Raw genomic sequence first — 20,748 nt, 5'->3', positions numbered from 1 at the left:
GCTTTAACGCTCTTGTGTTTCACACGTGTCCCCTTTGCCTCATCGCTGCAGATATACAAACCTCTAGTGTACTAGATTAAAACTTAGCAGGGGAGGCACTTAATAAGGAGCAGGGCTGTTTGTTGGCTTGTGACCTAGATTGACCACTGTTGGATACAGGATACTAGACTTGATGGACCTTTCGTCTGACCTGATTCGGTAAATCTGATGTACTTATGACCAGCTGCAGAAGTTTGGAAAACGTCAGGACTGCCTGGTTTTGACTCTAGACAAAGGCCAATTTATACCACCTCACTCAGTCATTCTAGGTTGTGAGCGCAGAGTCAACACTGAGCCACTTGAGGTTTCCGTAGCACAAGGATTGAGATTTTAGTTATATTTATACAAAGTGAAATGGTCGACTTGGGATTGGAATCCACTCTTCTCTGCTCAAATATACCTTTCTTTTTTCCCCCTAATTATCATCTGACAGAGTTACTGAAAGTCTTTTGGACTCTTCTCTCATTTGATGCAAGCCAGCCCCAGCCCTCAGTGTGAGCAGCTAGCAGTGACATTTTCAGTCTGTACAGGGTGACTAGCTGCTGATAAAACGCAGGCTCGGCCTCCTGCGGTGGTTCGGCCCTCCCAGGAATGTGTTTTTAATTGCCTTGTAGTGTGAGAGTGCGCTGGGGTGATGCCTTCTCTGTTAGCTTTGTAACCTCCTCCAGCCCAGAAAAGTGAGGTGGGGTCAGCAGCCAGATGCACAGGAAGCAGTTCTCAGACTCGGGTGGAATTCTGGAAGGATTTTGCTTTCTTTGAATGCCAGCATGCAAGGAAAGGACATGCTTAGGATTTCTTATCAGCTGTATACTGAGAATCTGTGGTTGCACCATTGGCCATCGGCCACTGTTCTCATTTGCAGGAGTTGAATTAGCAGAAGGGTAAAACTAGTGAGCAGTAACACCAGTTGTCAGGACTTAACAGCCGACCATTCCTGCAGCTTTTCATAAACATTCATACTTCAATCATTACCTTTCAATCTAAACAAATATAGGGGGAGGCAGTAAATGAGGTGGATTTTAGCATAGGATCAGACAGCTTAAATTCCCCTTATTTATTGGCTCTCCCTTCTCTCTCTCTCTCTCTCACAATAGATAGATAGATAATCTTGCTTTCTACATATACATAAAATGTGACATGCTTGGTTAGACTCGGCATCCTGTTTTCAACAGTGGCCAAGCCAAGTCACTTGGTCTAGTTTTGCCTAGCCTTGACACCATGAAAAAACACCCAGTGTGCAGTCGATGACCTGCGGCCACCGTATGGTGAAAAGTCGGGAATCGACTGCAAAGTTGGAAGAAAGGTAGGAAAAAAACCTAGGAGGCACCAACCGCAAAGGGGGACCCGACAAGGAATTTGGAAAAAACTCGAAAACTATCGAGAAAAGAAGAAGAAAATTGGGAGCTCCAAGAACCGCAAGGCAACTGAACCGCTCGTATTTTTCCATCCATATTATGAGACTGAAGGGTGACCTTGCATGGACACGCGGATAGGAGCATGCTGGGCAAAGCTTCTAGAAACTTTGACAAAAGTTTTCCGTGCCGGGCTCTATCAGATGATGTCACCCCACATGTGAGGACTACCATCCTGCTGTCCTAGGAGAACACCTGTTACAGGTAAGCAACTGCGCTTTCACCATGGATGGAGCACTGAGAAACATTCACTGAATCGTCTGTCATAGTCCGTACAGGAACCAGCACCAGAGTAACTTCGCCAACTCAATGCACGAATTGCTGTCCCCACTGCATAGCTAGAAATTCTACACTTGCAAGTGAGTAACGTGATACAAGAAATGTTCCAAGGAATGTCTTGCTCGTCACCCTCTCTAGGATAATACCAGGACATCTGTAAGACAGCACTTTTTCCAGTCTCCAGCTAATCTGAGGTAGTCTTCAAAGACCATTTTCGAAAACATGAATGAAAGGAGGGCATAGGAATTGGAATATATTCATCCATTGGATTGCAAAACTTAATTGACTAAGCCAGGCCATCGGGTTCATGCCTCATCATTCCTTTTACACCTTCTGCTCTTAGTCCTGATGAGGTGTCACCTTACTACCCTGCTTGCAGTGTTTCTAATATTTCCAGAGGCTAAAGGTCTGCTAATTGCTACTAAATGATGCTATTGTAATCTCCATCTGCTGCCAGCTGAGCACTTCTACACTGGGACTGTAATGCTAGACCCTGGAAATGGGTGAACATGAGCAGGAGGAAAGCCTGGAAACCTTTGGGAAGGGGAATAGAGCAGTGGTTCCGAACCTCCTTTCTATCGAGGCACATCCGCCACATGGTTCACGTCATTGTCATTCCCCACCATCAATTTCTCTTCTCTTCCTTCCAGCAGGCATCCTCGGCTTCCCTTCCCTATCCATCCCTCAGGCATCAACATCACCTTCCCTTTCCCACCCTCCAGCATCATCACCATCTCTTCCTTTTCCCCTGGCATCTTCACCATCTCTTCTTTCTCCTCCACCCCTTGGCATCATCATCATCATAGATGGACTGAATCAAATCACGGTGAACCTAGAAGATGTGGTAGGCCTGATTGACAAACTGAAGAGTAGTAAATCACCTGGACCGGATGGTATACACCCCAGAGTTCTGAAGGAACTAAAAAATGAAATTTCAGACCTATTAGTAAAAATTTGTAACTTATCATTAAAATCATCCATTGTACCTGAAGACTGGAGGATAGCAAATGTAATCCCAATATTTAAAAAGGGCTCCAGGGGCGATCCGGGAAACTACAGACCGGTTAGCCTGACTTCAGTGCCAGGAAAAATAGTGGAAAGTGTTCTAAACATCAAAATCACAGAACATATAGAAAGACATGGTTTAATGGAACAAAGTCAGCATGGCTTTACCCAGGGCAAGTCTTGCCTCACAAATCTGCTTCACTTTTTTGAAGGAGTTAATAAACATGTGGATAAAGGTGAACTGGTAGATATAGTATACTTGGATTTTCAGAAGGCGTTTGACAAATTTCCTCATGAGAGGCTTCTAGGAAAAGTTAAAAGTCATGGGATAGGTGGCGATGTCCTTTCGTGGATTGCAAACTGGCTAAAAGACAGGAAACAGAGAGTAGGATTAAATGGGCAATTTTCTCAATGGAAGGGAGTGGACAGTGGAGTGCCTCAGGGATCTGTATTGGGACCCTTAATTTTCAATATATTTATAAATGATCTGGAAAGAAATACGACGAGTGAGATAATCAAATTTGCAGATGACACAAAATTGTTCAGAGTAGTTAAATCACAAGCAGATTGTGATAAATTGCAGGAAGACCTTGTGAGACTGGAAAATTGGGCATCCAAATGGCAGATGAAATTTAATGTGGATAAGTGCAAGGTGATGCATATAGGGAAAAATAACCCATGCTATAATTACACAATGTTGGGTTCCATATTAGGTGCTACAACCCAAGAAAGAGATCTAGGTGTCATAGTGGATAACACATTGAAATCGTCAGTACAGTGTGCTGCGGCAGTCAAAAAAGCAAACAGAATGTTGGGAATTATTAGAAAGGGAATGATGAATAAAACAGAAAATGTCATAATGCCTCTGTATCGCTCCATGGTGAGACCGCACCTTGAATACTGTGTACAATTCTGGTTGCCGCATCTCAAAAAAGATATAATTGCGATGGAGAAGGTACAGAGAAGGGCTACCAAAATGATAAGGGGAATGAAACAACTCCCCTATGAGGAAAGACTAAAGAGGTTAGGACTTTTCAGCTTGGAGAAGAGATGGCTGAGGGGGGATATGATAGAAGTGTTTAAAATCATGAGAGGTCTTGAACGGGTAGATGTGAATCGGTTATTTACTCTTTCGGATAGTAGAAAGACTAGGGGGCACTCCATGAAGTTAGCATGGGGCACATTTAAAACTAATCGGAGAAAGTTCTTTTTTACTCAATGCACAATTGAACTCTGGAATTTGTTGCCAGAGGATGTGGCTAGTGCAGTTAGTATAGCTGTGTTTAAAAAAGGATTGGATAAGTTCTTGGAGGAGAAGTCCATTACCTGCTATTAAGTTCACTTAGAGAATAGCCACTGCCATTAGCAATGGTTACATGGAATAGACTTAGTTTTTGGGTACTTGCCAGGTTCTTATGGCCTGGATTGGCCACTGATGGAAACAGGATGCTGGGCTTGATGGACCCTTGTTCTGACCCAGTATGGCATTTTCTTATGTTCTTATGACTTCTACGCTCGCAGAATCCAACACCTCCAATTTAATCCTAGAACCCTTTTCGAATTAGTAAACAACTTAACGAAAACCAGCCCAAACTCCACACCAGACATAGACGATCAGGCCAAATGCGAAGACCTAGCTACCTTCTTCCACAAGAAAATAGACATCATGTCTCGCTTTCCCCCTACACAGTCATCCACTGAAATCTGTTTTGACATCACCACTGCGAGATTATCTGCACTCGAAACCACATCATCATTAGAAATTGAATCCATCCTAAAAAAAAATCAGACCCTCCACTCACCCATCATACACCATCCCAACAAAAGCCCTCCTCACCATCATCTCTAAACCTATCTCGAATATCATCAACAGATCCATCTCGCTTGGCAATGTTCCTAAAAATCTTAAACATGCCATTGTTAAACCTATTTTAAAAAAAACCCACCCTAGATCCTTCCGATCTCGCCAACTTTCACCCCATCTCGAACCTGCCCCTCATAGCGAAAATCTTAGAAAAATCAATCAGCCGCCAATTAGCTGAATATCTGGACGAACATAACATTCTCTCACCTTCACAATACGGCTTCCGCCGACATCACAGCACAGAGAGCTTGCTCATTTCAATCTCCGACCACATCCTAAAAAGCCTTGACAAAGGTCTCTCACATATCTTGATACTCCTTGATATCTCATCCGCTTTTGACACGGTCAACCACAAAATATTATTAGAACGCCTCACTGAAATCGGTATTACAGGCTCTGCCCTCCTCTGGTTCCAATCTTTGTTGCATGATAGACAATACAGTGCCCAAATTGGTAACTCTATATCTAAACCTATCACCCTCACTCAAGGTGTTCCGCGAGGCTCCTCCCTCTCCTCCACACTTTTCAATATATACCTCCTCCCACTCTGCGATCTACTGTCTAAGCTAGGCCTACCGCATTTCATATATGCGGATGAGGTTCAGATCCTGGTACCCGTAACTGACACGCTACACAAAGCTATCGGGACCTGAAAATCCACCCTCTCGGTCATTAATACCCTCCTATCAAACAATTTCCTCCCGCTCAACACTGCCAAAACAGAGCTCCTCTTTATCTCACCCCACAGCATTTACCCACCGCTACCGTCAGTCAACGCACCCCCCTCCAGCACTATCCTCCCCCAACACATGCGCAGTCTCGGCATTACAATTGATAACCACTTTAACTTCAAAAAATTCATTAACACCACACTTAAAGACCTTTACTTCAAATTGCACACCTTAAAAAAACTTAAACCTCTACTACACCTCAGTGACTTTCACACCATACTCCAAGCCTTCATCCTATCGAAAATTGAATACTATGCTCTTGGGCTTACCCAAAAGTTAGATCCAACCACTTCAATTACTCCAAAATGCAGCTGCCCGGATCCTCACTAACACCCACAAAAACGACCACATCACCCCTGTCCTCAAACACCTACATTGGTTACCAGTTACCTCAAGAATCACTTACAAATCCCTCACTCTCATCCACAAAGCTCTTCACAACCAAAACATGCACTGGTTTAAAGAACATCTCACATTTCATAACACAAACAGACCCACCAGACAGCAACACCGAGCAACACTACATATTCCATCACCTAAACTCACTAAGCTTTGCTCCACCAAAGACCGGGCCTTCTCCTTAGCTGGGCCGCACTATGGAACAAGCTTCCATTCTCTCTACGCCAAGAATCATGTCCGAAAAAATTCAAACAGAGCCTGAAAACTTGGCTCTTCAAGCAAGCATACACCTAACGGCACACCCTCTCCCCTGCTATCCATTGCCCATTGATCCCCTTCATCAACCTATCCAACCCCATCTAGTTTATCCCTACCGCCTCCGTAACTCCCTCTTTTGTAACAGATCCTATGAATCTAACTAGAAGTATTATACGCCAATTTTCCCCTTATTTATATTGTAACATAACATGTAACATAATATGTTAATAGTTGAGTCTTAATTATATGCCCTGTTATCATATTGTTGCTTAAAGTTATGCTCCTAAATGTCAATTCCCTTATCTTTCCCATTTTTCCATCTTCCTAGTTATAGCCCCCCCTTCACCTCCCTTCCCTGATCCCACCCTTCCCCCTCTCATATCCACCAGTTCCGTGTTTCATTGTAAAGCCTGTTGCTGCATTTTGTTCATTGTTAACCGATGAGATGTTCCCAACGTACATCCGTATATAAAAACTATTAAATACATAAAATATAGGAGAAGATGGGTTCCTGAGGTCCAGCAAGAAGGCCCATTCAATTTCCCCCCAGGCACTGGCAATGCGTCACCTCTCCGCTCGGCAGACCATTCCTCCTGCACGCGTGATTCTTGCACCCGCATCAGGGTCCAGTGACCTCATTTCAGGGGGACGGGTGTCTCGTGTGATGGCAGGGCCCTCCGGGGGGGATGCTAGTTTCGGGGCTCAGCAAAGCGCTGTATCCCAGGGAGGATGAGGGCAACTCTTCCCCCTCCACTCCACCCAACGGGCCAGCTGAAGTGGCTCTTTCAGCTCCTAACGCTGAAGGAAGAAATCCATCAGGCCGGTGGGAGGGGGAATAGAAGGCACAGCAGGGAATGCAGCCTGCTGTGCCTTCCTACTGATGTGAAGGTAAGTCACTTTTAAATGCATATAAAATAGTCTGTACTGTGGAGAATGAAGGCACTGGAAAATGTAAATATTCCACTGAAAGACTGGTTTTATGGTGACCGATGATTATAACATTGAATGTGCATGAAATCAGTTCACAAGAGACTATATTAAAACATAAACAGGCTGATCCAGTACAGTGTGCTCAGCCGAGCACACCCTTTAACCCACGGTTGGACATGTGTCCAACCCCCTGCGAAACTAATAGCGCTCATCACATGCAAATGTGTGCTGATGAGGCTATTAGCTATTCCCCCGATCCCAAAAAAAGTGCCTGCCCAGAGCAGGTGTTAATTTCTGAGCAGCCCAAAAATGTGTACAGAAAAGCAAAAAATACTTCCTTTCTGTTCATCCTCCAGCTTAATATTGTGGCGATATTAAGTCAGAGGAGCAAAAAGAACAGTCGGGTTAGGAGAAGGGATGCTGGTAAAACTGAGTGTCCGGTTTCCTAACCTGCCGACGGGCGACCTCTCCAGGGCGCCCGCTGCCGAGGAGGTGCTAGGGGGCACGCGTTTGTCCCTAGCGCCTCCTTGGCGGCGCGACCCCTCATTTAAATATTCGCTCCTTCGCCCAGGAGAGGTGGCCGGATGCTCAACACTGAGTGCCCGTTTCCGCTGCTTTATTGGATGGAGGTGACGGCGTTTGTTTCGTCAGCTTCTCACAAGAGGTTTTTTTCTCTTTTGCAATGATTAATGCAAACCAGGGCAGTGGCAGGGATAAAGACACCTTTAGAGCAGGTGTGAATTGGTGACATCTTCACATTCATGAAGCAAATAGGACAGTGGCTTTCACCTCAAAGCAGGGAAATAAAGATTGGCGCCTTTAAGCAGGGGTGGAGTAGACAAGTGCCTCCAGCTTAGCCGCTCCCATGTGGCAGCAGCCCTGCCTTCTTGAGTCACTGCGGCATCTCACTCTCTTATGTGGGAGATGTAAATCTGCTGCTGCTGCCGTTACGGTAGAAACCTCAGACATGAAGAGCGACTCCCCAAACCTGATAGTCCCCCGCGGCTTCAGGCACCTGCTCTTCTCTGAGAGCAATTTCTCGCCTTCTAAACTTCGTGTCTTCCACCTGCAATGAGGAATGAGATATTTCATAGTAACTCTCTTTTATTGTTACGTCCTTATAAAGCTGCTTGGCTTCCTCTGGTACAGCACATGCCTCCTTGTTATGCTGTCATTTCAGCCTGTCTAATGTGTTTTGTTGTTTGTGTTTTCTATATCTTGTTGACCTTCATCATGGGACCATCTGAATCCATGTCTGGATCCTGCCTTACAGTTCACCAGGTTTCTCTGCGATTCCCCGCTAAAGGTAAGAGTTGAGTGTGTGACAGCTGTTTTATTAGCTAGGATAACTAAGTGTGGCGCCTGACCACCTTGCCCGGCTGCTCTGTATGGTTCTAGTACATAACCAGGTCGGAGATCCTTGTTTACGTATTATAAACAGATGCCACACAGAGACCTCCAGTCTGCTCGCCAGCTGGGCACCTCGCCAGGGACTTTCTGCTCACGTTAGCAACCTGACTTAAACAGCATCCTTATCCATTATCTTACTAAAAAGGGATTTCCTAGCGTGTAGCCAGATGGACTCAGGACCAATGGGTTATGTGCTCCCTGCCAGCAGATGGAGACGGAGACAGGTTTCAAAGCTGACATCACCCTAGATACACCCCTGCAGTGACCTCAGCCCTTCAGTATCTCTCCGTCTCCTAGCAGATGTAGACGTGCTTTCCCTATCGGGATTGCTGTACCGCTCTCCTGCGGTGATTCCTAAAGGTCTCTCCCCCAGTTGAGAATTGCTGAGGCAATTTCTGAGATCCTATAGCCGGTTCCTAAGAACATAAGGTATGCCATACTGGGTCAGACCAAGGGTCCATCAAGCCCAGCATCCTGTTTCCAACAGTGGCCAATCCAAGATTTAAGAACCTGGTGGGTCAAGGACAGGTTGAAATGTTTGGGGGTATAGCTGATATCTTCCGGTTTAATTATTCTATCCACCGGGAGCTAGATAAGTGGGGATCTTGTAACCTGGCCTCTGTTAAGATGACCATCTTGCCATGTATTGGTTATCTGTTTCAGTCGTTGCCCATTCAGGTGCTGGACATGTTTTTGAAGGGCCTTCAGAGGAGCATTTTGAGTTATATCTGGACGTGGAGGCCTTCCCGGTTGGCTAGTAAAGTTCTTTATCAGCCTAAAATGGTCCCCAGTTTTGGTAAATATTTCTTGGCCTCCCAGATGAAGTCATTATAGATTGTAAACAGGGGCTCCTATTGAACCACACCCATTAGGGTATTGTTTTGGCTGCCCAAGAGGGGAAGGCTGCTCCTGGTCTTTCTTTCCCACTTTTCCACTTACATCTTCAACTATTGGGATAAGTGGAGGTCAATGTTGCTGGGGACAGAAATGTATTTTTTAGGGCGCCTCTCCACTTTAATAGGGACTTTCAACCGGGGTTGACAAAATGGGTGATGAGAACACATCATTCAGGCAGTTTCAACTGCCCCACTTGGGGTAACAGGGGCATTCAACACCAGCATTTGGTCTGCATGGAGCGGCAGTTACCAATATAAGCAGCTTGCTGGGCGGACTGCACGGACCATTTGGTTTTTATCTGCTGTCGTTTTTCAACTTTTATTCATCCGAGAAGTTCCAAACCACTTAACCTTGGGGGGTCCCCACACAGCCACTAGAGCTCTGTCCTTCTGTATACTTAGAATTCCCTAACCCTCGGTCCACTTGCTTCTTACGGTTCAGGGGTTGGATTAAAGACCAGACTTAAATGTTGCTTATCCAGAGAAGGAGCCGCTCGTACGGCAGAGACAGCAGGTGCAAAGTCAGGAGCTGCGAGATTGGCATTGGGTATAAGAAATCAGGGCACGTGTTGGAGCATGTGGTCATGTGAATATTTTCTGTAGCATTTTGTGCTTGTTAATAATGGGATAAAGGTCTCCCTACTGTTTCTACCAAAGAGTTACTGAAAAGATCACTCTGAAGACTGCATTTAAATAGTTTATTTGGTTTGGTTTGGTTTGGTTTTGGGGTTTTGTTTTTTTTTTTACAAAAGATTATTTCTCCCTATAAAAAGTTTTACTAAGAATATTGAAAGGTCTACAGTTATATACACGACAAATTTTACCACCTTTCTACTCTTGCCCTGCCCCCAAAAAAATCTAAAACAATTTCTATTGCATCTCAGTAGATTTGTAAGAGCAGTCTGATATATTGATTGACCCCTTACTGACCGCACATTAATCACTGCCTCTGGGTTGGTGAGTCTGTGCATTCATTGCAAGCTGTGGGCTGAGAGGTGTCTATGTGCATTCATTTCTGGGTTGAGGACGGTGTCCATGTGCATTACTTGTGCGCATTGATTCCTTGTTTGTGACATACGGGTACTAAATTCTGGTTGAAGGATATCGTGTAATCTGCATGTTCTCTTCTCCACAGGCAGAAGCTGCCCCAGGTGCTCCTGACTGTGGCTACGGCTCCTTTCACCAGCAGTACTGGCTGGATGGAAAGATCATTGCAGTGGGCGTGTTGGATATCCTGCCAAGCTGCGTGTCCTCCGTCTATCTCTATTATGATCCGGACCTCAGCTTTCTATCCCTGGGAGTGTACTCAGCCCTGCGGTAAGGGATACATCATCATTCCTGTGGCTTACTATGCACACCCCTTCTCCCTTAATACCCCACACACCCATGCCCTTCTATATACCCCTCTATCTTGCAGCTCTGCGTGCGCCCTTCCCTCTCATAGAAAGCATTACAACAGGAAATTGTATGGATTCAAATGGGAAAAATTCTCCATATAGTGTGATGAAAGCAATTGTGATCTGAGAAGTCTGTGTCCAAAATGTATTCCATCTTTTATTGTCTGATCTCAGCACCCCCTCGGTGAAAGTGCACCCTCATGGCAAATCAGCATATCTCTCACAGCGGAAAGATCGTCCCGTATCACCTGGTGATGTCCAAGTTCATGAAAGGTCTGTGGCACACCAAGCCTCCAGTCAGGTCCATGAGATTCGAATGTGGTCCTAGCATAGCTCATGAAACACCTTTTCAACTGCTGGAACTGAAGTTTGTAATTTGAAAAGTTCTATACTTGGTAGTGGTTACCTCCTCCCAAAATGTATGTATTTACTTACATCTCTTTTTTATTACCTTATCTTTAAGTTACATCTCAACGTGATTTACGATGCAGAATAAAACATCCATATAAAAATAATGCCATACCTTCCCTTCCTTAACCGCCCCTTCTTTCAGTATTAAACCATTGTGAATATATCAGATCCAAGAACCCCACTCAACACATTACACTCCTCCGCCAATCTTATTTTATTTTTATTTTAAAAATTCTTGTATACCGCTGTTCCAAAAAAGATCAAAGCGGTTTAGAACTAAACATGCATAATAAAATAACATAAAAATAAACAGCTATCACAATATCATCATATCATAAACACATTAGAAATCATAAGAACATAAGAAATTGCCATGCTGGGTCAGACCAAGGGTCCATCAAGCCCAGCATCCTGTTTCCAACAGAGGCCAAAACCAGGCCACAAGAACCTGGCAATTACCCAAATCGAATAACATTAAAAAATAAATAAATAAAATAAAAAAAAACTAAAAACAAAAAAGACAAATTTGCACTCTGGGATATATAGCTATACCTTAAGAGTTTAACCATATTCTTCTTTAAACAGCCATGTTTTTCTGAACAATTTTGTCAGTCATTGATCTTATCCAAAAGCAATGTCACATCATATCCCAATATCCAAATATGCTCTTCTCCAATTATAGGGCTGCAGCAGGACAACTTACAGTAATATACACAGTAAAAAAAAAAAATCCCATCTAATAAGATAAATCCTCCCAATGTATGGAACATAAAAATTCAAGTAGAAAATAAGAACATAACATAAGAACATAAGAAATGCCATACTGGGTCAGACCAAGGGTCCATCAAGCCCAGCCATCCTGTTTCCAGCAGTGGCAAATCCAAGTCACAAGTACTTGGCAAGTACCCAAGCATTAAATAAATCTCAAGCTACTATTGCTTATTAATTAATAGCAGTTTATCAGTTTTTCCTCTAGGAACTTATCCAAACCTTTTTTAAACCTAGTTACACTAACTGCTGTAACCACATCCTCCAGCAGTGAATTCCAGAGCTTAACTATGCGCTGCGTGAAAATAACTTTCTTTGATTTGTTTTAAATGAGCTACTTGCTAACTTCATGGAGTGCCTCCTATTCCTTCTATTATCTGAGAGCTAAATAACCGATTTACATTAACTTGTTCAAGTCCTTTCATGATTTTGTAGGCTTCTAGCATATGCCCCCTCAGTCGTCTCTTCGCCAACTGAACAGCCCTAACCTCTTTAGTCTTTCCTCATAGGGGAGCTGTTCCATGCCCCTTATCATTTTGGTCGCCCTTTTCTGCACTTTCTCCAGTGCAGCTATATCCTCTTTGAGATGTGGTGACCAGAATTGCACACAGTATTCAAGTTGAGGTCTTACCATGGCGCGATACAGATGCATTATGACATCCTCAGTTTTATTTTTCATTCTCTTCCCAATAATTCCTATCATTCTGTTTGCTTTTTTGATTGCCACAGCACACTGAGCCTACGATTTCAATGTATTATCCACTCTGATGCCTAGATCTCTTTCCTGGGTGGAAACTCCTAAGATTGAACCTAACATTGTATAACTACAGCAAGGGTTTTTTTCCCCCTATATGCATCACTTTGCACTTGTCCACGTTAAATTTCATCTGCCATTTGGAAGCCCAATCTTCCAGTCTTGCAAGGTTCTCCTGAAATTCATCACAATCCACTTGAGATTTAACTACTCTGCATAATTTTCACTCTTCGTATTCCTTTCCAGATCATTTATAAATTTATTAAAAAGTACTAGACCCATGTACAGATCCCCGAGGCACTCCACTGTATACTTTTTCCATTGTGAAAATTGATCATTTAATCCTACTCTCTGTTTCCTGTCTTTTAACCAACTTGCAATCCACAAAATGACATCACCTCCTATCCCATGATGTTTTAGTTTTCTTAGAAGCTTCTCATGTGGGACTTTGTCAAATGCCTTCTGAAAATCCAAATACACCCTTTTCCACATGTTTATTAACCTCTTCAAAAAAATGGAGATTTATTTTATTTTATTTATTTATTTAACACTTTTTATATACCGGCATTCGTAGGACACATCATGTCGGTTCACAATTAACTGAGAAAGGAAATTACAATGAACGAGGATAGAGAGAGTCAACGATATTACAAACGAGATTTGTGAGGCAAGACTTCCCTTGGGTAAATCCATGCTGGCTGTGTCCCATTTAACCATGTCTATCTAAATGTTTTGTGATTTTATTCTTTATAACAGTTTCCACGATTTTTCCTGGCACTGAAATCAGGCTCACTGGTCTATAATTTCCCGGATCCCTTTTTAAATATAGGGGTTACATTGGCCATCTTACAATCTTTCAGGTACATCGGATGATTTTAATGATAGGTTACAAATTTTTACTAATAGGTCTGAAATTTCATTTTTTAGTTCTTTCAGAAGCCTGGTCCAGGTGATTTACTGCTCGATAGTTTGTCATTCGGGTCTACCATATCTTCCAGTTTCACAGTGATCTGGTTGTTAATTTGAATCATCACCCATGAAAACCTTCTCTGGAATGGGTACCTCCCCAACATCCTCTTCAGTAAACTCTGAAGCACAGAAATCATTTAATCTTTCCGCGATGGCCTTATCTTCTCTAAGTGCCCCTTTAACCCCTCGATCATCTAACGGTCCAACTGACTCCCTCACAGGCTTTCTGCTTCGGATATATTTTTAAAAGTTTTTATTGTGAGTTTTTGTCCTAAATAACCAGATTTTCTGCCCTTCCTAAAAGATAGATGATCCTTTTGTAGTCTCAGATCATCAGGGAGGCCATTCCAAAGCCTGGAAGCAATTACAGAAAAAGCACGTTCTAATGTTTGAATAAGCCAGTTTCAAGCACTCATATCATAATGTCTGTATTTACAGTTTTTTTGGGGGGGGGGGGAGGGGGGGTGGTTGTTTTTTTTTTTTTAACAATACAGTGGTCCTCTGGACATGTCCTAAATTCTTCCCAAAGGTGGTATCAGCTTTCCACATCAACTAATCAATAGTACTACCGATCTTCTTCCCAAGACCACAAACCCACAAAGTTGAATAGACCTTTCATTTGCCCGCTCATGGACGCTCCTATCAACCAGTGCAATCACCCAGGCTCCCTGACCGGGCATGTGGCAGGAGGCCACCCTTCCTCTCTCTTGCAGCAGGATGCTGCCACTCTCCCTGCCTTCCAATGTGCCCCTAGGCCCACGTGTGCTGGAGTCAGCCAAACTTAAAGGGTCTGCAGCGCGAAATTGCCGCGGCCCCAATGGATGACGTCACCGGCTTAGCCCTGTAAAGGCCTCTCCAGACAGTCAGTCACTGCCTCAGCAATGGGTCGCCTGCATCCTAGCAGTGGTGAGTTGCTGCATCCTGAGTTGCTGATCCTTCATTCCTGTACCTGCCTACCTTATCCTGCATTTTAGATTCTGCCTGCCTAGTCTCGCCAAGCCCAGCCTGCCGTGTCTTTTCAGCCCTGTTTCATTCTCCCCAGTGCCTCCTTCGCCTGTCCTCTGACTTGACCATAGCCTGAATTCTGACTATTCTTGCTTGCCACCTGGACCTCGACCACCCTCATCTGCCCCCTGCCTCTGAACCTAGCCACAACCAGAACTTCCATCAGTTCCAACTTCCACAAGACTCACACTTAAGTCCTGCTGGCCCTCAAAACCTGAGGGCTCAACCTAAGGGGAAAAGGGGCTGGTATAGGTGAAGATCCAGACCAATCTCTACCCTGCTTAGTCCCACCAGCTATCGGGGAGGACCTACAGGGTTGAGCCATCCCCCCCCCCCCACCCTCCCCACCCCCCCCCCCCACACACACACACACACAGCAACAAGGGTCAACAAGCCTTACACACCTGCTGGTTTGCAAAAGGGCTCTGGCTTGCTACTTGAAGAGGACACAGCCACATCATCAATCCACTCAATTCATAACCTTCAGCCTAAACAAGCTAGGAATCACAGTAGCAAAAATAACCTTATCCAACGAGTTAGTGGATTGCTTTACACTTTGTTATAATCTAGGAGGACTGTAGCTAATAAGAGCACATCAAATACGAGCTTTCTCATCAGCCTATTCACATTGTCTTTATAGCAGATATATGCAATGTGGTCTTCCATTTACACCTTCACATCCCACCACTGCCTAGACAATGTGTTTGGAAAGGACAATGCATTTGGACAAGCAGTTCTTCAGGTCATCTCGGTTAAGCCACAATGTGGTCTTCCATTTGCACCTTCACATCCCACCACTGCCTAGACAATGTGTCTGGAAAGGACAATGCATTTGGACAAGCAGCTCTTCAGGTTGTCTCGGATAAGCCACAATGTGGTCTTCCATTTGCACCTTCACATCCCACCACTGCCTAGACAATGTGTCTGGAAAGGACAATGCATTTGGACAAGCAGTTCTTCAGGTCGTCTCGGTTAAGCCACAATGTGGTCTTCCATTTGCACCTTCACATCCCACCACTGCCTAGACAATGTGTCTGGAAAGGACAATGCATTTGGACAAGCAGTTCTTCAGGTCGTCTCAGTTAAGCCACAATGTGGTCTTCCATTTACACCTTCACATCCCACCACTGCCTAGACAATGTGTCTGGAAAGGACAATGCATTTGGACAAGCAGCTCTTCAGGTCGTCTTGGTTAAGCCACAATGTGGTCTTCCATTTACACCTTCACATCCCACCACTGCCTAGACAATGTGTCTGGAAAGGACAATGCATTTGGACAAGCAGTTCTTCAGGTCGTCTCGGTTAAGCCACAATGTGGTCTTCCATTTACACCTTCACATCCCACCACTGCCTAGACAATGTGTCTGGAAAGGACAATACATTTGGACAAGCAGTTCTTCAGGTTGTCTTGGTTAAGCCACAGTGTGGTCTTCCATTTGCACCTTCACATCCCACCACTGCCTAGACAATGTGTCTGGAAAGGACAATGCATTTGGACAAGCAGTTCTTCAGGTCGTCTTGGTTAAGCCACAGTGTGGTCTTCCATTTGCACCTTCACATCCCACCACTGCCTAGACAATGTGTCTGGAAAGGACAATGCATTTGGACAAGCAGCTCTTCAGATCGTCTCAGTTAAGCCACAATGTGGTCTTCCATTTGCACCTTCACATCCCACCACTGCCTAGACAATGTGTCTGGAAAGGACAATGCATTTGGACAAGCAGCTCTTCAGATCGTCTCAGTTAAGCCACAATGTGGTCTTCCATTTGCACCTTCACATCCCACCACTGCCTAGACAATGTGTCTGGAAAGGACAATGGATTTGGACAAGCAGTTCTTCAGATCGTCTCGGTTAAGCCACAATGTGGTCTTCCATTTGCACCTTCACATCCCACCACTGCCTAGACAATGTGTCTGGAAAGGACAATGCATTTGGACAAGCAGTTCTTTAGGTTGTCTTGGTTAAGCCACAATGTGGTCTTCCATTTACACCTTCACATCCCACCACTGCCTAGACAATGTGTCTGGAAAGGACAATGCATTTGGACAAGCAGTTCTTCAGGTCGTCTCGGTTAAGCCACAATGTGGTCTTCCATTTACACCTTCACATCCCACCACTGCCTAGACAATGTGTCTGGAAAGGACAATGCATTTGGACAAGCAGTTCTTTAGGTTGTCTTGGTTAAGCCACAATGTGGTCTTCCATTTACACCTTCACATCCCACCACTGCCTAGACAATGTGTCTGGAAAGGACAATGCATTTGGACAAGCAGTTCTTCAGGGTCGTCTCGGTTAAGCCACAATGTGGTCTTCCATTTACACCTTCACATCCCACCACTGCCTAGACAATGTGTCTGGAAAGGACAATGCATTTGGACAAGCAGCTCTTCAGGTCGTCTCGGTTAAGTCAACTCCCCCTGTTAGCCGAGATCCAGGTTGCCCTTGGCCAGACTTGGACCTTTCACATTTTGCAGCAACCTTCAGCCTGGGATTCCCCATTAGTGTGGCTGAATCATCCTGCTTGTCAACAGAGAAATGAATTGCTTACCTGTAATGGGAGAAATCAGGTACATGCACCCAACAGCCACCTAAGGAGTTGACTTTCAAGCTCTGTAATAGACTGAGGGGTCTTGTGAGGCAGCGGCTGCACAGGATCTCCCTCACAAGCTCAGGAGAGCTGGGTCTGTATTGGTGCCATCTGACAATGTCATCCATAGTGGCCTGATGTATCAAGAATGCTGTTGCAGGTAAGAACCCGCCGTCTCAGCCGGCTTGTTTGACACTTCTGTCCCAGACCACAAATAAAGCAAAGGACAAGAGGAATAACAGCTACCTACCAACAACATCAGGAGTGCCATCTGTTTAATTACAAGAGCACTCCTTACATCTGGAGTATGGACAGGGACAGATTGAAGTTTTTTCCACCCCTAGCACTGTTGGTGATGTTGCTCCCCGCCCCCCAAGACGAGTCATGACCAATGAAATTAACATTGACCAACTCAGAAAAAAACTTTAAGAAAATATACAACGCTCTGCTACAAATTATGTAAACAATGTACTTATCCTTCTGGATGCCCATGCCTAAAGCTGCTTGTGCCGTGTTTCTGCTCATCGAAGCTTTGAATGACAAAGAACTTGTCAATGTAGATAGGAGAGTGAGGCCTGGGGTCTCTGCATGCCAGGCCGCTTTAACCACTTATGGGCCCAGGGCAAACGTCTGTTTTTTTTCCCAGCTTGATCCTCCACCCTCATGTAAGGAACAGAGAAACACTAGACATAATTATTACAAAATAAAATAACTGATCTAGAAAGAGAACAGCAATATCGCTAGCTTTCTCATGCTTATTCACTTCTCTTTGCACTAAAATACCAATGAAATTGCAGCGCCACTGTTAGTAATCTGTAAACTATCATTAAAATCAGCTACTGTACTTGAAGAATGTAGGGTAGCTTTTTAAAAGGGTTCCAGGTGTGATCCAGGAAACCACGGACCAGTGAGCCTGATGTCTGTGCTGGGAAAAATGATTGAAGCTATTATAAAGAACCAAATTACTGAAGATATAGATATTCATAGTTTAATGGCACAAAGTCACCATAGATTTAGCCAAGGGAAGCGTTGCCTCACCAGTCTGCTACATTTTTTGAAGGCGTGGATAAAGGTGAGTCAGTTGACATAGTGTATTTACACTCAGTGTTTGACAACGTAACCTTTGAGGAAATTAAAAAGTCATGGGATAGGAGGCAGTGGTCTATTTTGGACAGAATATTGGTTAAAGGATAGAAAACAGAGAGTAGGGCTAAACGGTCAGTTTTCTCAAGGGAGAAAGGTGAAAAGTGGAGTGCCCCAAGGGTCTATACTGGGTCCACTGCTTTTTAACGCATTTATAAATGATCTGGAGATGGGAAGAACTAGTGAAGTGATCAGAGTTGCTGATATATAAAATTATCCAAAGTTGTTAAATCATAAGAGGATTGTGAGAAATTGCAAGAGGAGCTTGGGAGCCTGGGAATCTGAGCATCCAAATAGCAGTCCCAGCCAGAAGCACTTGATGTACCATCACTAGAGTATGCCTTACCCTTACGGAAAACCTGCGGTGAACAGGATGCTCAAAGATACTTTAAGTTTTACAAAAAAAGTTTTTATTTAAATAAGCTAGTACTGATTTGGTATCTTAATTTTTATTTGCTCTCTGAAACTATATGACCACTTCAATTTTATTAGATTGTAAGTCATTTTTATTTTATTATTTTTGAGATTTTAGCTATTTTAACTATGATCAAGAATACTGTTTGTTTTTTTTATGATGTAAGATGTCTGTGTATGTTAAAAGTCGTCTTAAAGCCTCAACAAGTAGGTGATTAATAAATACGAATAAATAAAATACATTTAATGTGGGCAAGTGCAAAGTGATGCAGTTAGGGAAGAGGAACCCAAATTATAGCGACACAATGCAAGGTTCCACATTAGGAGTCACCACTCAGGAAAAGGATCTAGGGGTCATCGTTGATAATACATTGAAATCTTCTGCTCAGTGTGCAGCAGCAGCCAAGAAAGCAAATAAAATGCTGGGGATTATTAGGAAAGGAATGGAGAATATAACAGAGAATATCCTAATGCAGGGGTCGGGAACCCATGGCTCGCGAGCCAGATATGGCTCTTTTGAGGGCTGCATCTGGCTCGCAGACAAGTGTCGCCACACTTTCCAGTCCCCCGCTGACCCAGCTGCTCCCCGGTCCTCCTCCGCCCGGGCTTAAAATGCTGTCAGCCCGGGCGGAACGCGGCAGGACAGCTGGAGTCAGCAGCACCGGCGTGCTCTCTTCTTCGAAGTGGAGAGCATCAGGTGCGTGCGCGACGAAAAGAAGACTGCAGCGCGGCTCGGAGGAAAATGAAGAGCTTCAACCGCGGCCGATGGGACTCCGCCTCCGCGAGGGCTGAAAATGAAGAGGTTAGCGTTGGGAGGAGGCTGCTGCTGCTGCCGCGAGTTCCCGGGGTGGGGAAGAGAGAGAGTGAATGAGCGAGCAAGCATGTGTGTTTGAGATCCTGTGTGTGTGAGTGAGAGATTGCATGTATGTGAATGATTGAGAGCCTGTATATGTGAAAGAGAGTATGTCTGTGATTGAGAGCCTGCCTGTGAGAGAGAGAGCATGAATGTAAGTTTACCATTGGGAACCTGTATGTGTAAGTTTGTGATTGAAAGAGTATGTGTGTATGATTGAAATCCTTTGTGTGTGAGAGAAATCATGTGTATGTATGATTAAGAGCCTGTGTGTATAAGTAAGAGAGAGAGCATGTGTGTCTGTGTGTGATTGAGAGTTGGTTTAGGTGATGGAGCATGTGAGTATGTGATTGAGAGCCTGTGTTTAAATGAGAGAGAGACTATGTGTGTCTGTGTGTGATTGAGAGCTGGTTTAGGTGAGGGAGCATGTGAGTATGTGATTGAGAGCCTGTGTTTAAATGAGAGAGAGAGACCATGTGTGTCTGTGTGTGATTGAGAGCTGGTTTAGGTGAGGGAGCATGTGAGTATGTGATTGAGAGCCTGTGTTTAAATGAGAGAAAGAGAGGACATGTTTGTAAGCATGTGAATGAGAGTCTGTGTGTGAGAGAAAAAGACAGCATGTATTTATGTGATTGAAAGCCTGTGTGTGTGTAAGCGTGAAAAGATAGACAGCATGTGTGTAAATGTGTAATTAAGAGCCTATATAAGTGAGAGAGAAAAAGCATGTGTGTATGTGAGTACTGAGAGCATGTGTGTATAGGTGTGTCATTGAGAGCCAGTGTGAGAGAGAGCGCTGGTACGTGACTGAGAGAGGAGAAAGTTCCAAGCAAACCACCCCTCCTCCTGCTAATTCAGAACAATCTCAGGACACCTGGATATCAAACGTTCCCAGGTATGCAGAGCAAAAAAATGTTTGTATCATTATTATTTTTCATTACTGGGTCTTTGTGTCTGCTATTTTGAAATATTTTGTTGGTATCTGGAAATGTTTTATATGAGTTTTTAATTATTGGATATTCCACTCATCAGCTGTTTCGAAATATGTTCTTTTTGTTCGTACAGTTTTACTGCTGATGATTTTATATTTCTTGATTTGTTTTATAAGGATGGGTGATGTTTCTTTTTTCCTTTGTTGCACTGCATACAGAGACTCTGGCTTGTTGCAGTTTCCAATTCAGTTTTTTCTGCTTGCTTCTAGTTATGCGTTTTGGTCTCTTTATTCT

At 44.0% G+C, this 20,748-nt stretch overlaps 1 protein-coding gene across 4 annotated transcripts in view; it reads left to right on the top strand.

Moving 5' to 3' along the window:
• Positions 1-20,748, top strand: part of ATE1 (arginyltransferase 1) — a 214,034-nt gene that overhangs the window by 154,343 nt on the left and 38,943 nt on the right. For all 4 annotated transcript variants that reach the window (XM_029610557.1, XM_029610555.1, XM_029610556.1 and 1 more), the window contains 2 exons: positions 8,191-8,223; positions 10,359-10,540. In XM_029610557.1, the coding sequence (XP_029466417.1) occupies positions 8,191-8,223; positions 10,359-10,540 (215 nt within the window). The remainder of the gene's footprint in view (positions 1-8,190; positions 8,224-10,358; positions 10,541-20,748) is intronic.

The sequence above is a fragment of the Rhinatrema bivittatum genome, chromosome 7 (assembly GCF_901001135.1).
Source record: "Rhinatrema bivittatum chromosome 7, aRhiBiv1.1, whole genome shotgun sequence".
NCBI classification, from domain to species: Eukaryota; Metazoa; Chordata; class Amphibia; order Gymnophiona; family Rhinatrematidae; genus Rhinatrema; species Rhinatrema bivittatum.
Note: the sequence above shows the minus strand (reverse complement) of the source record. Positions and strands in the feature narration are given on the sequence as shown.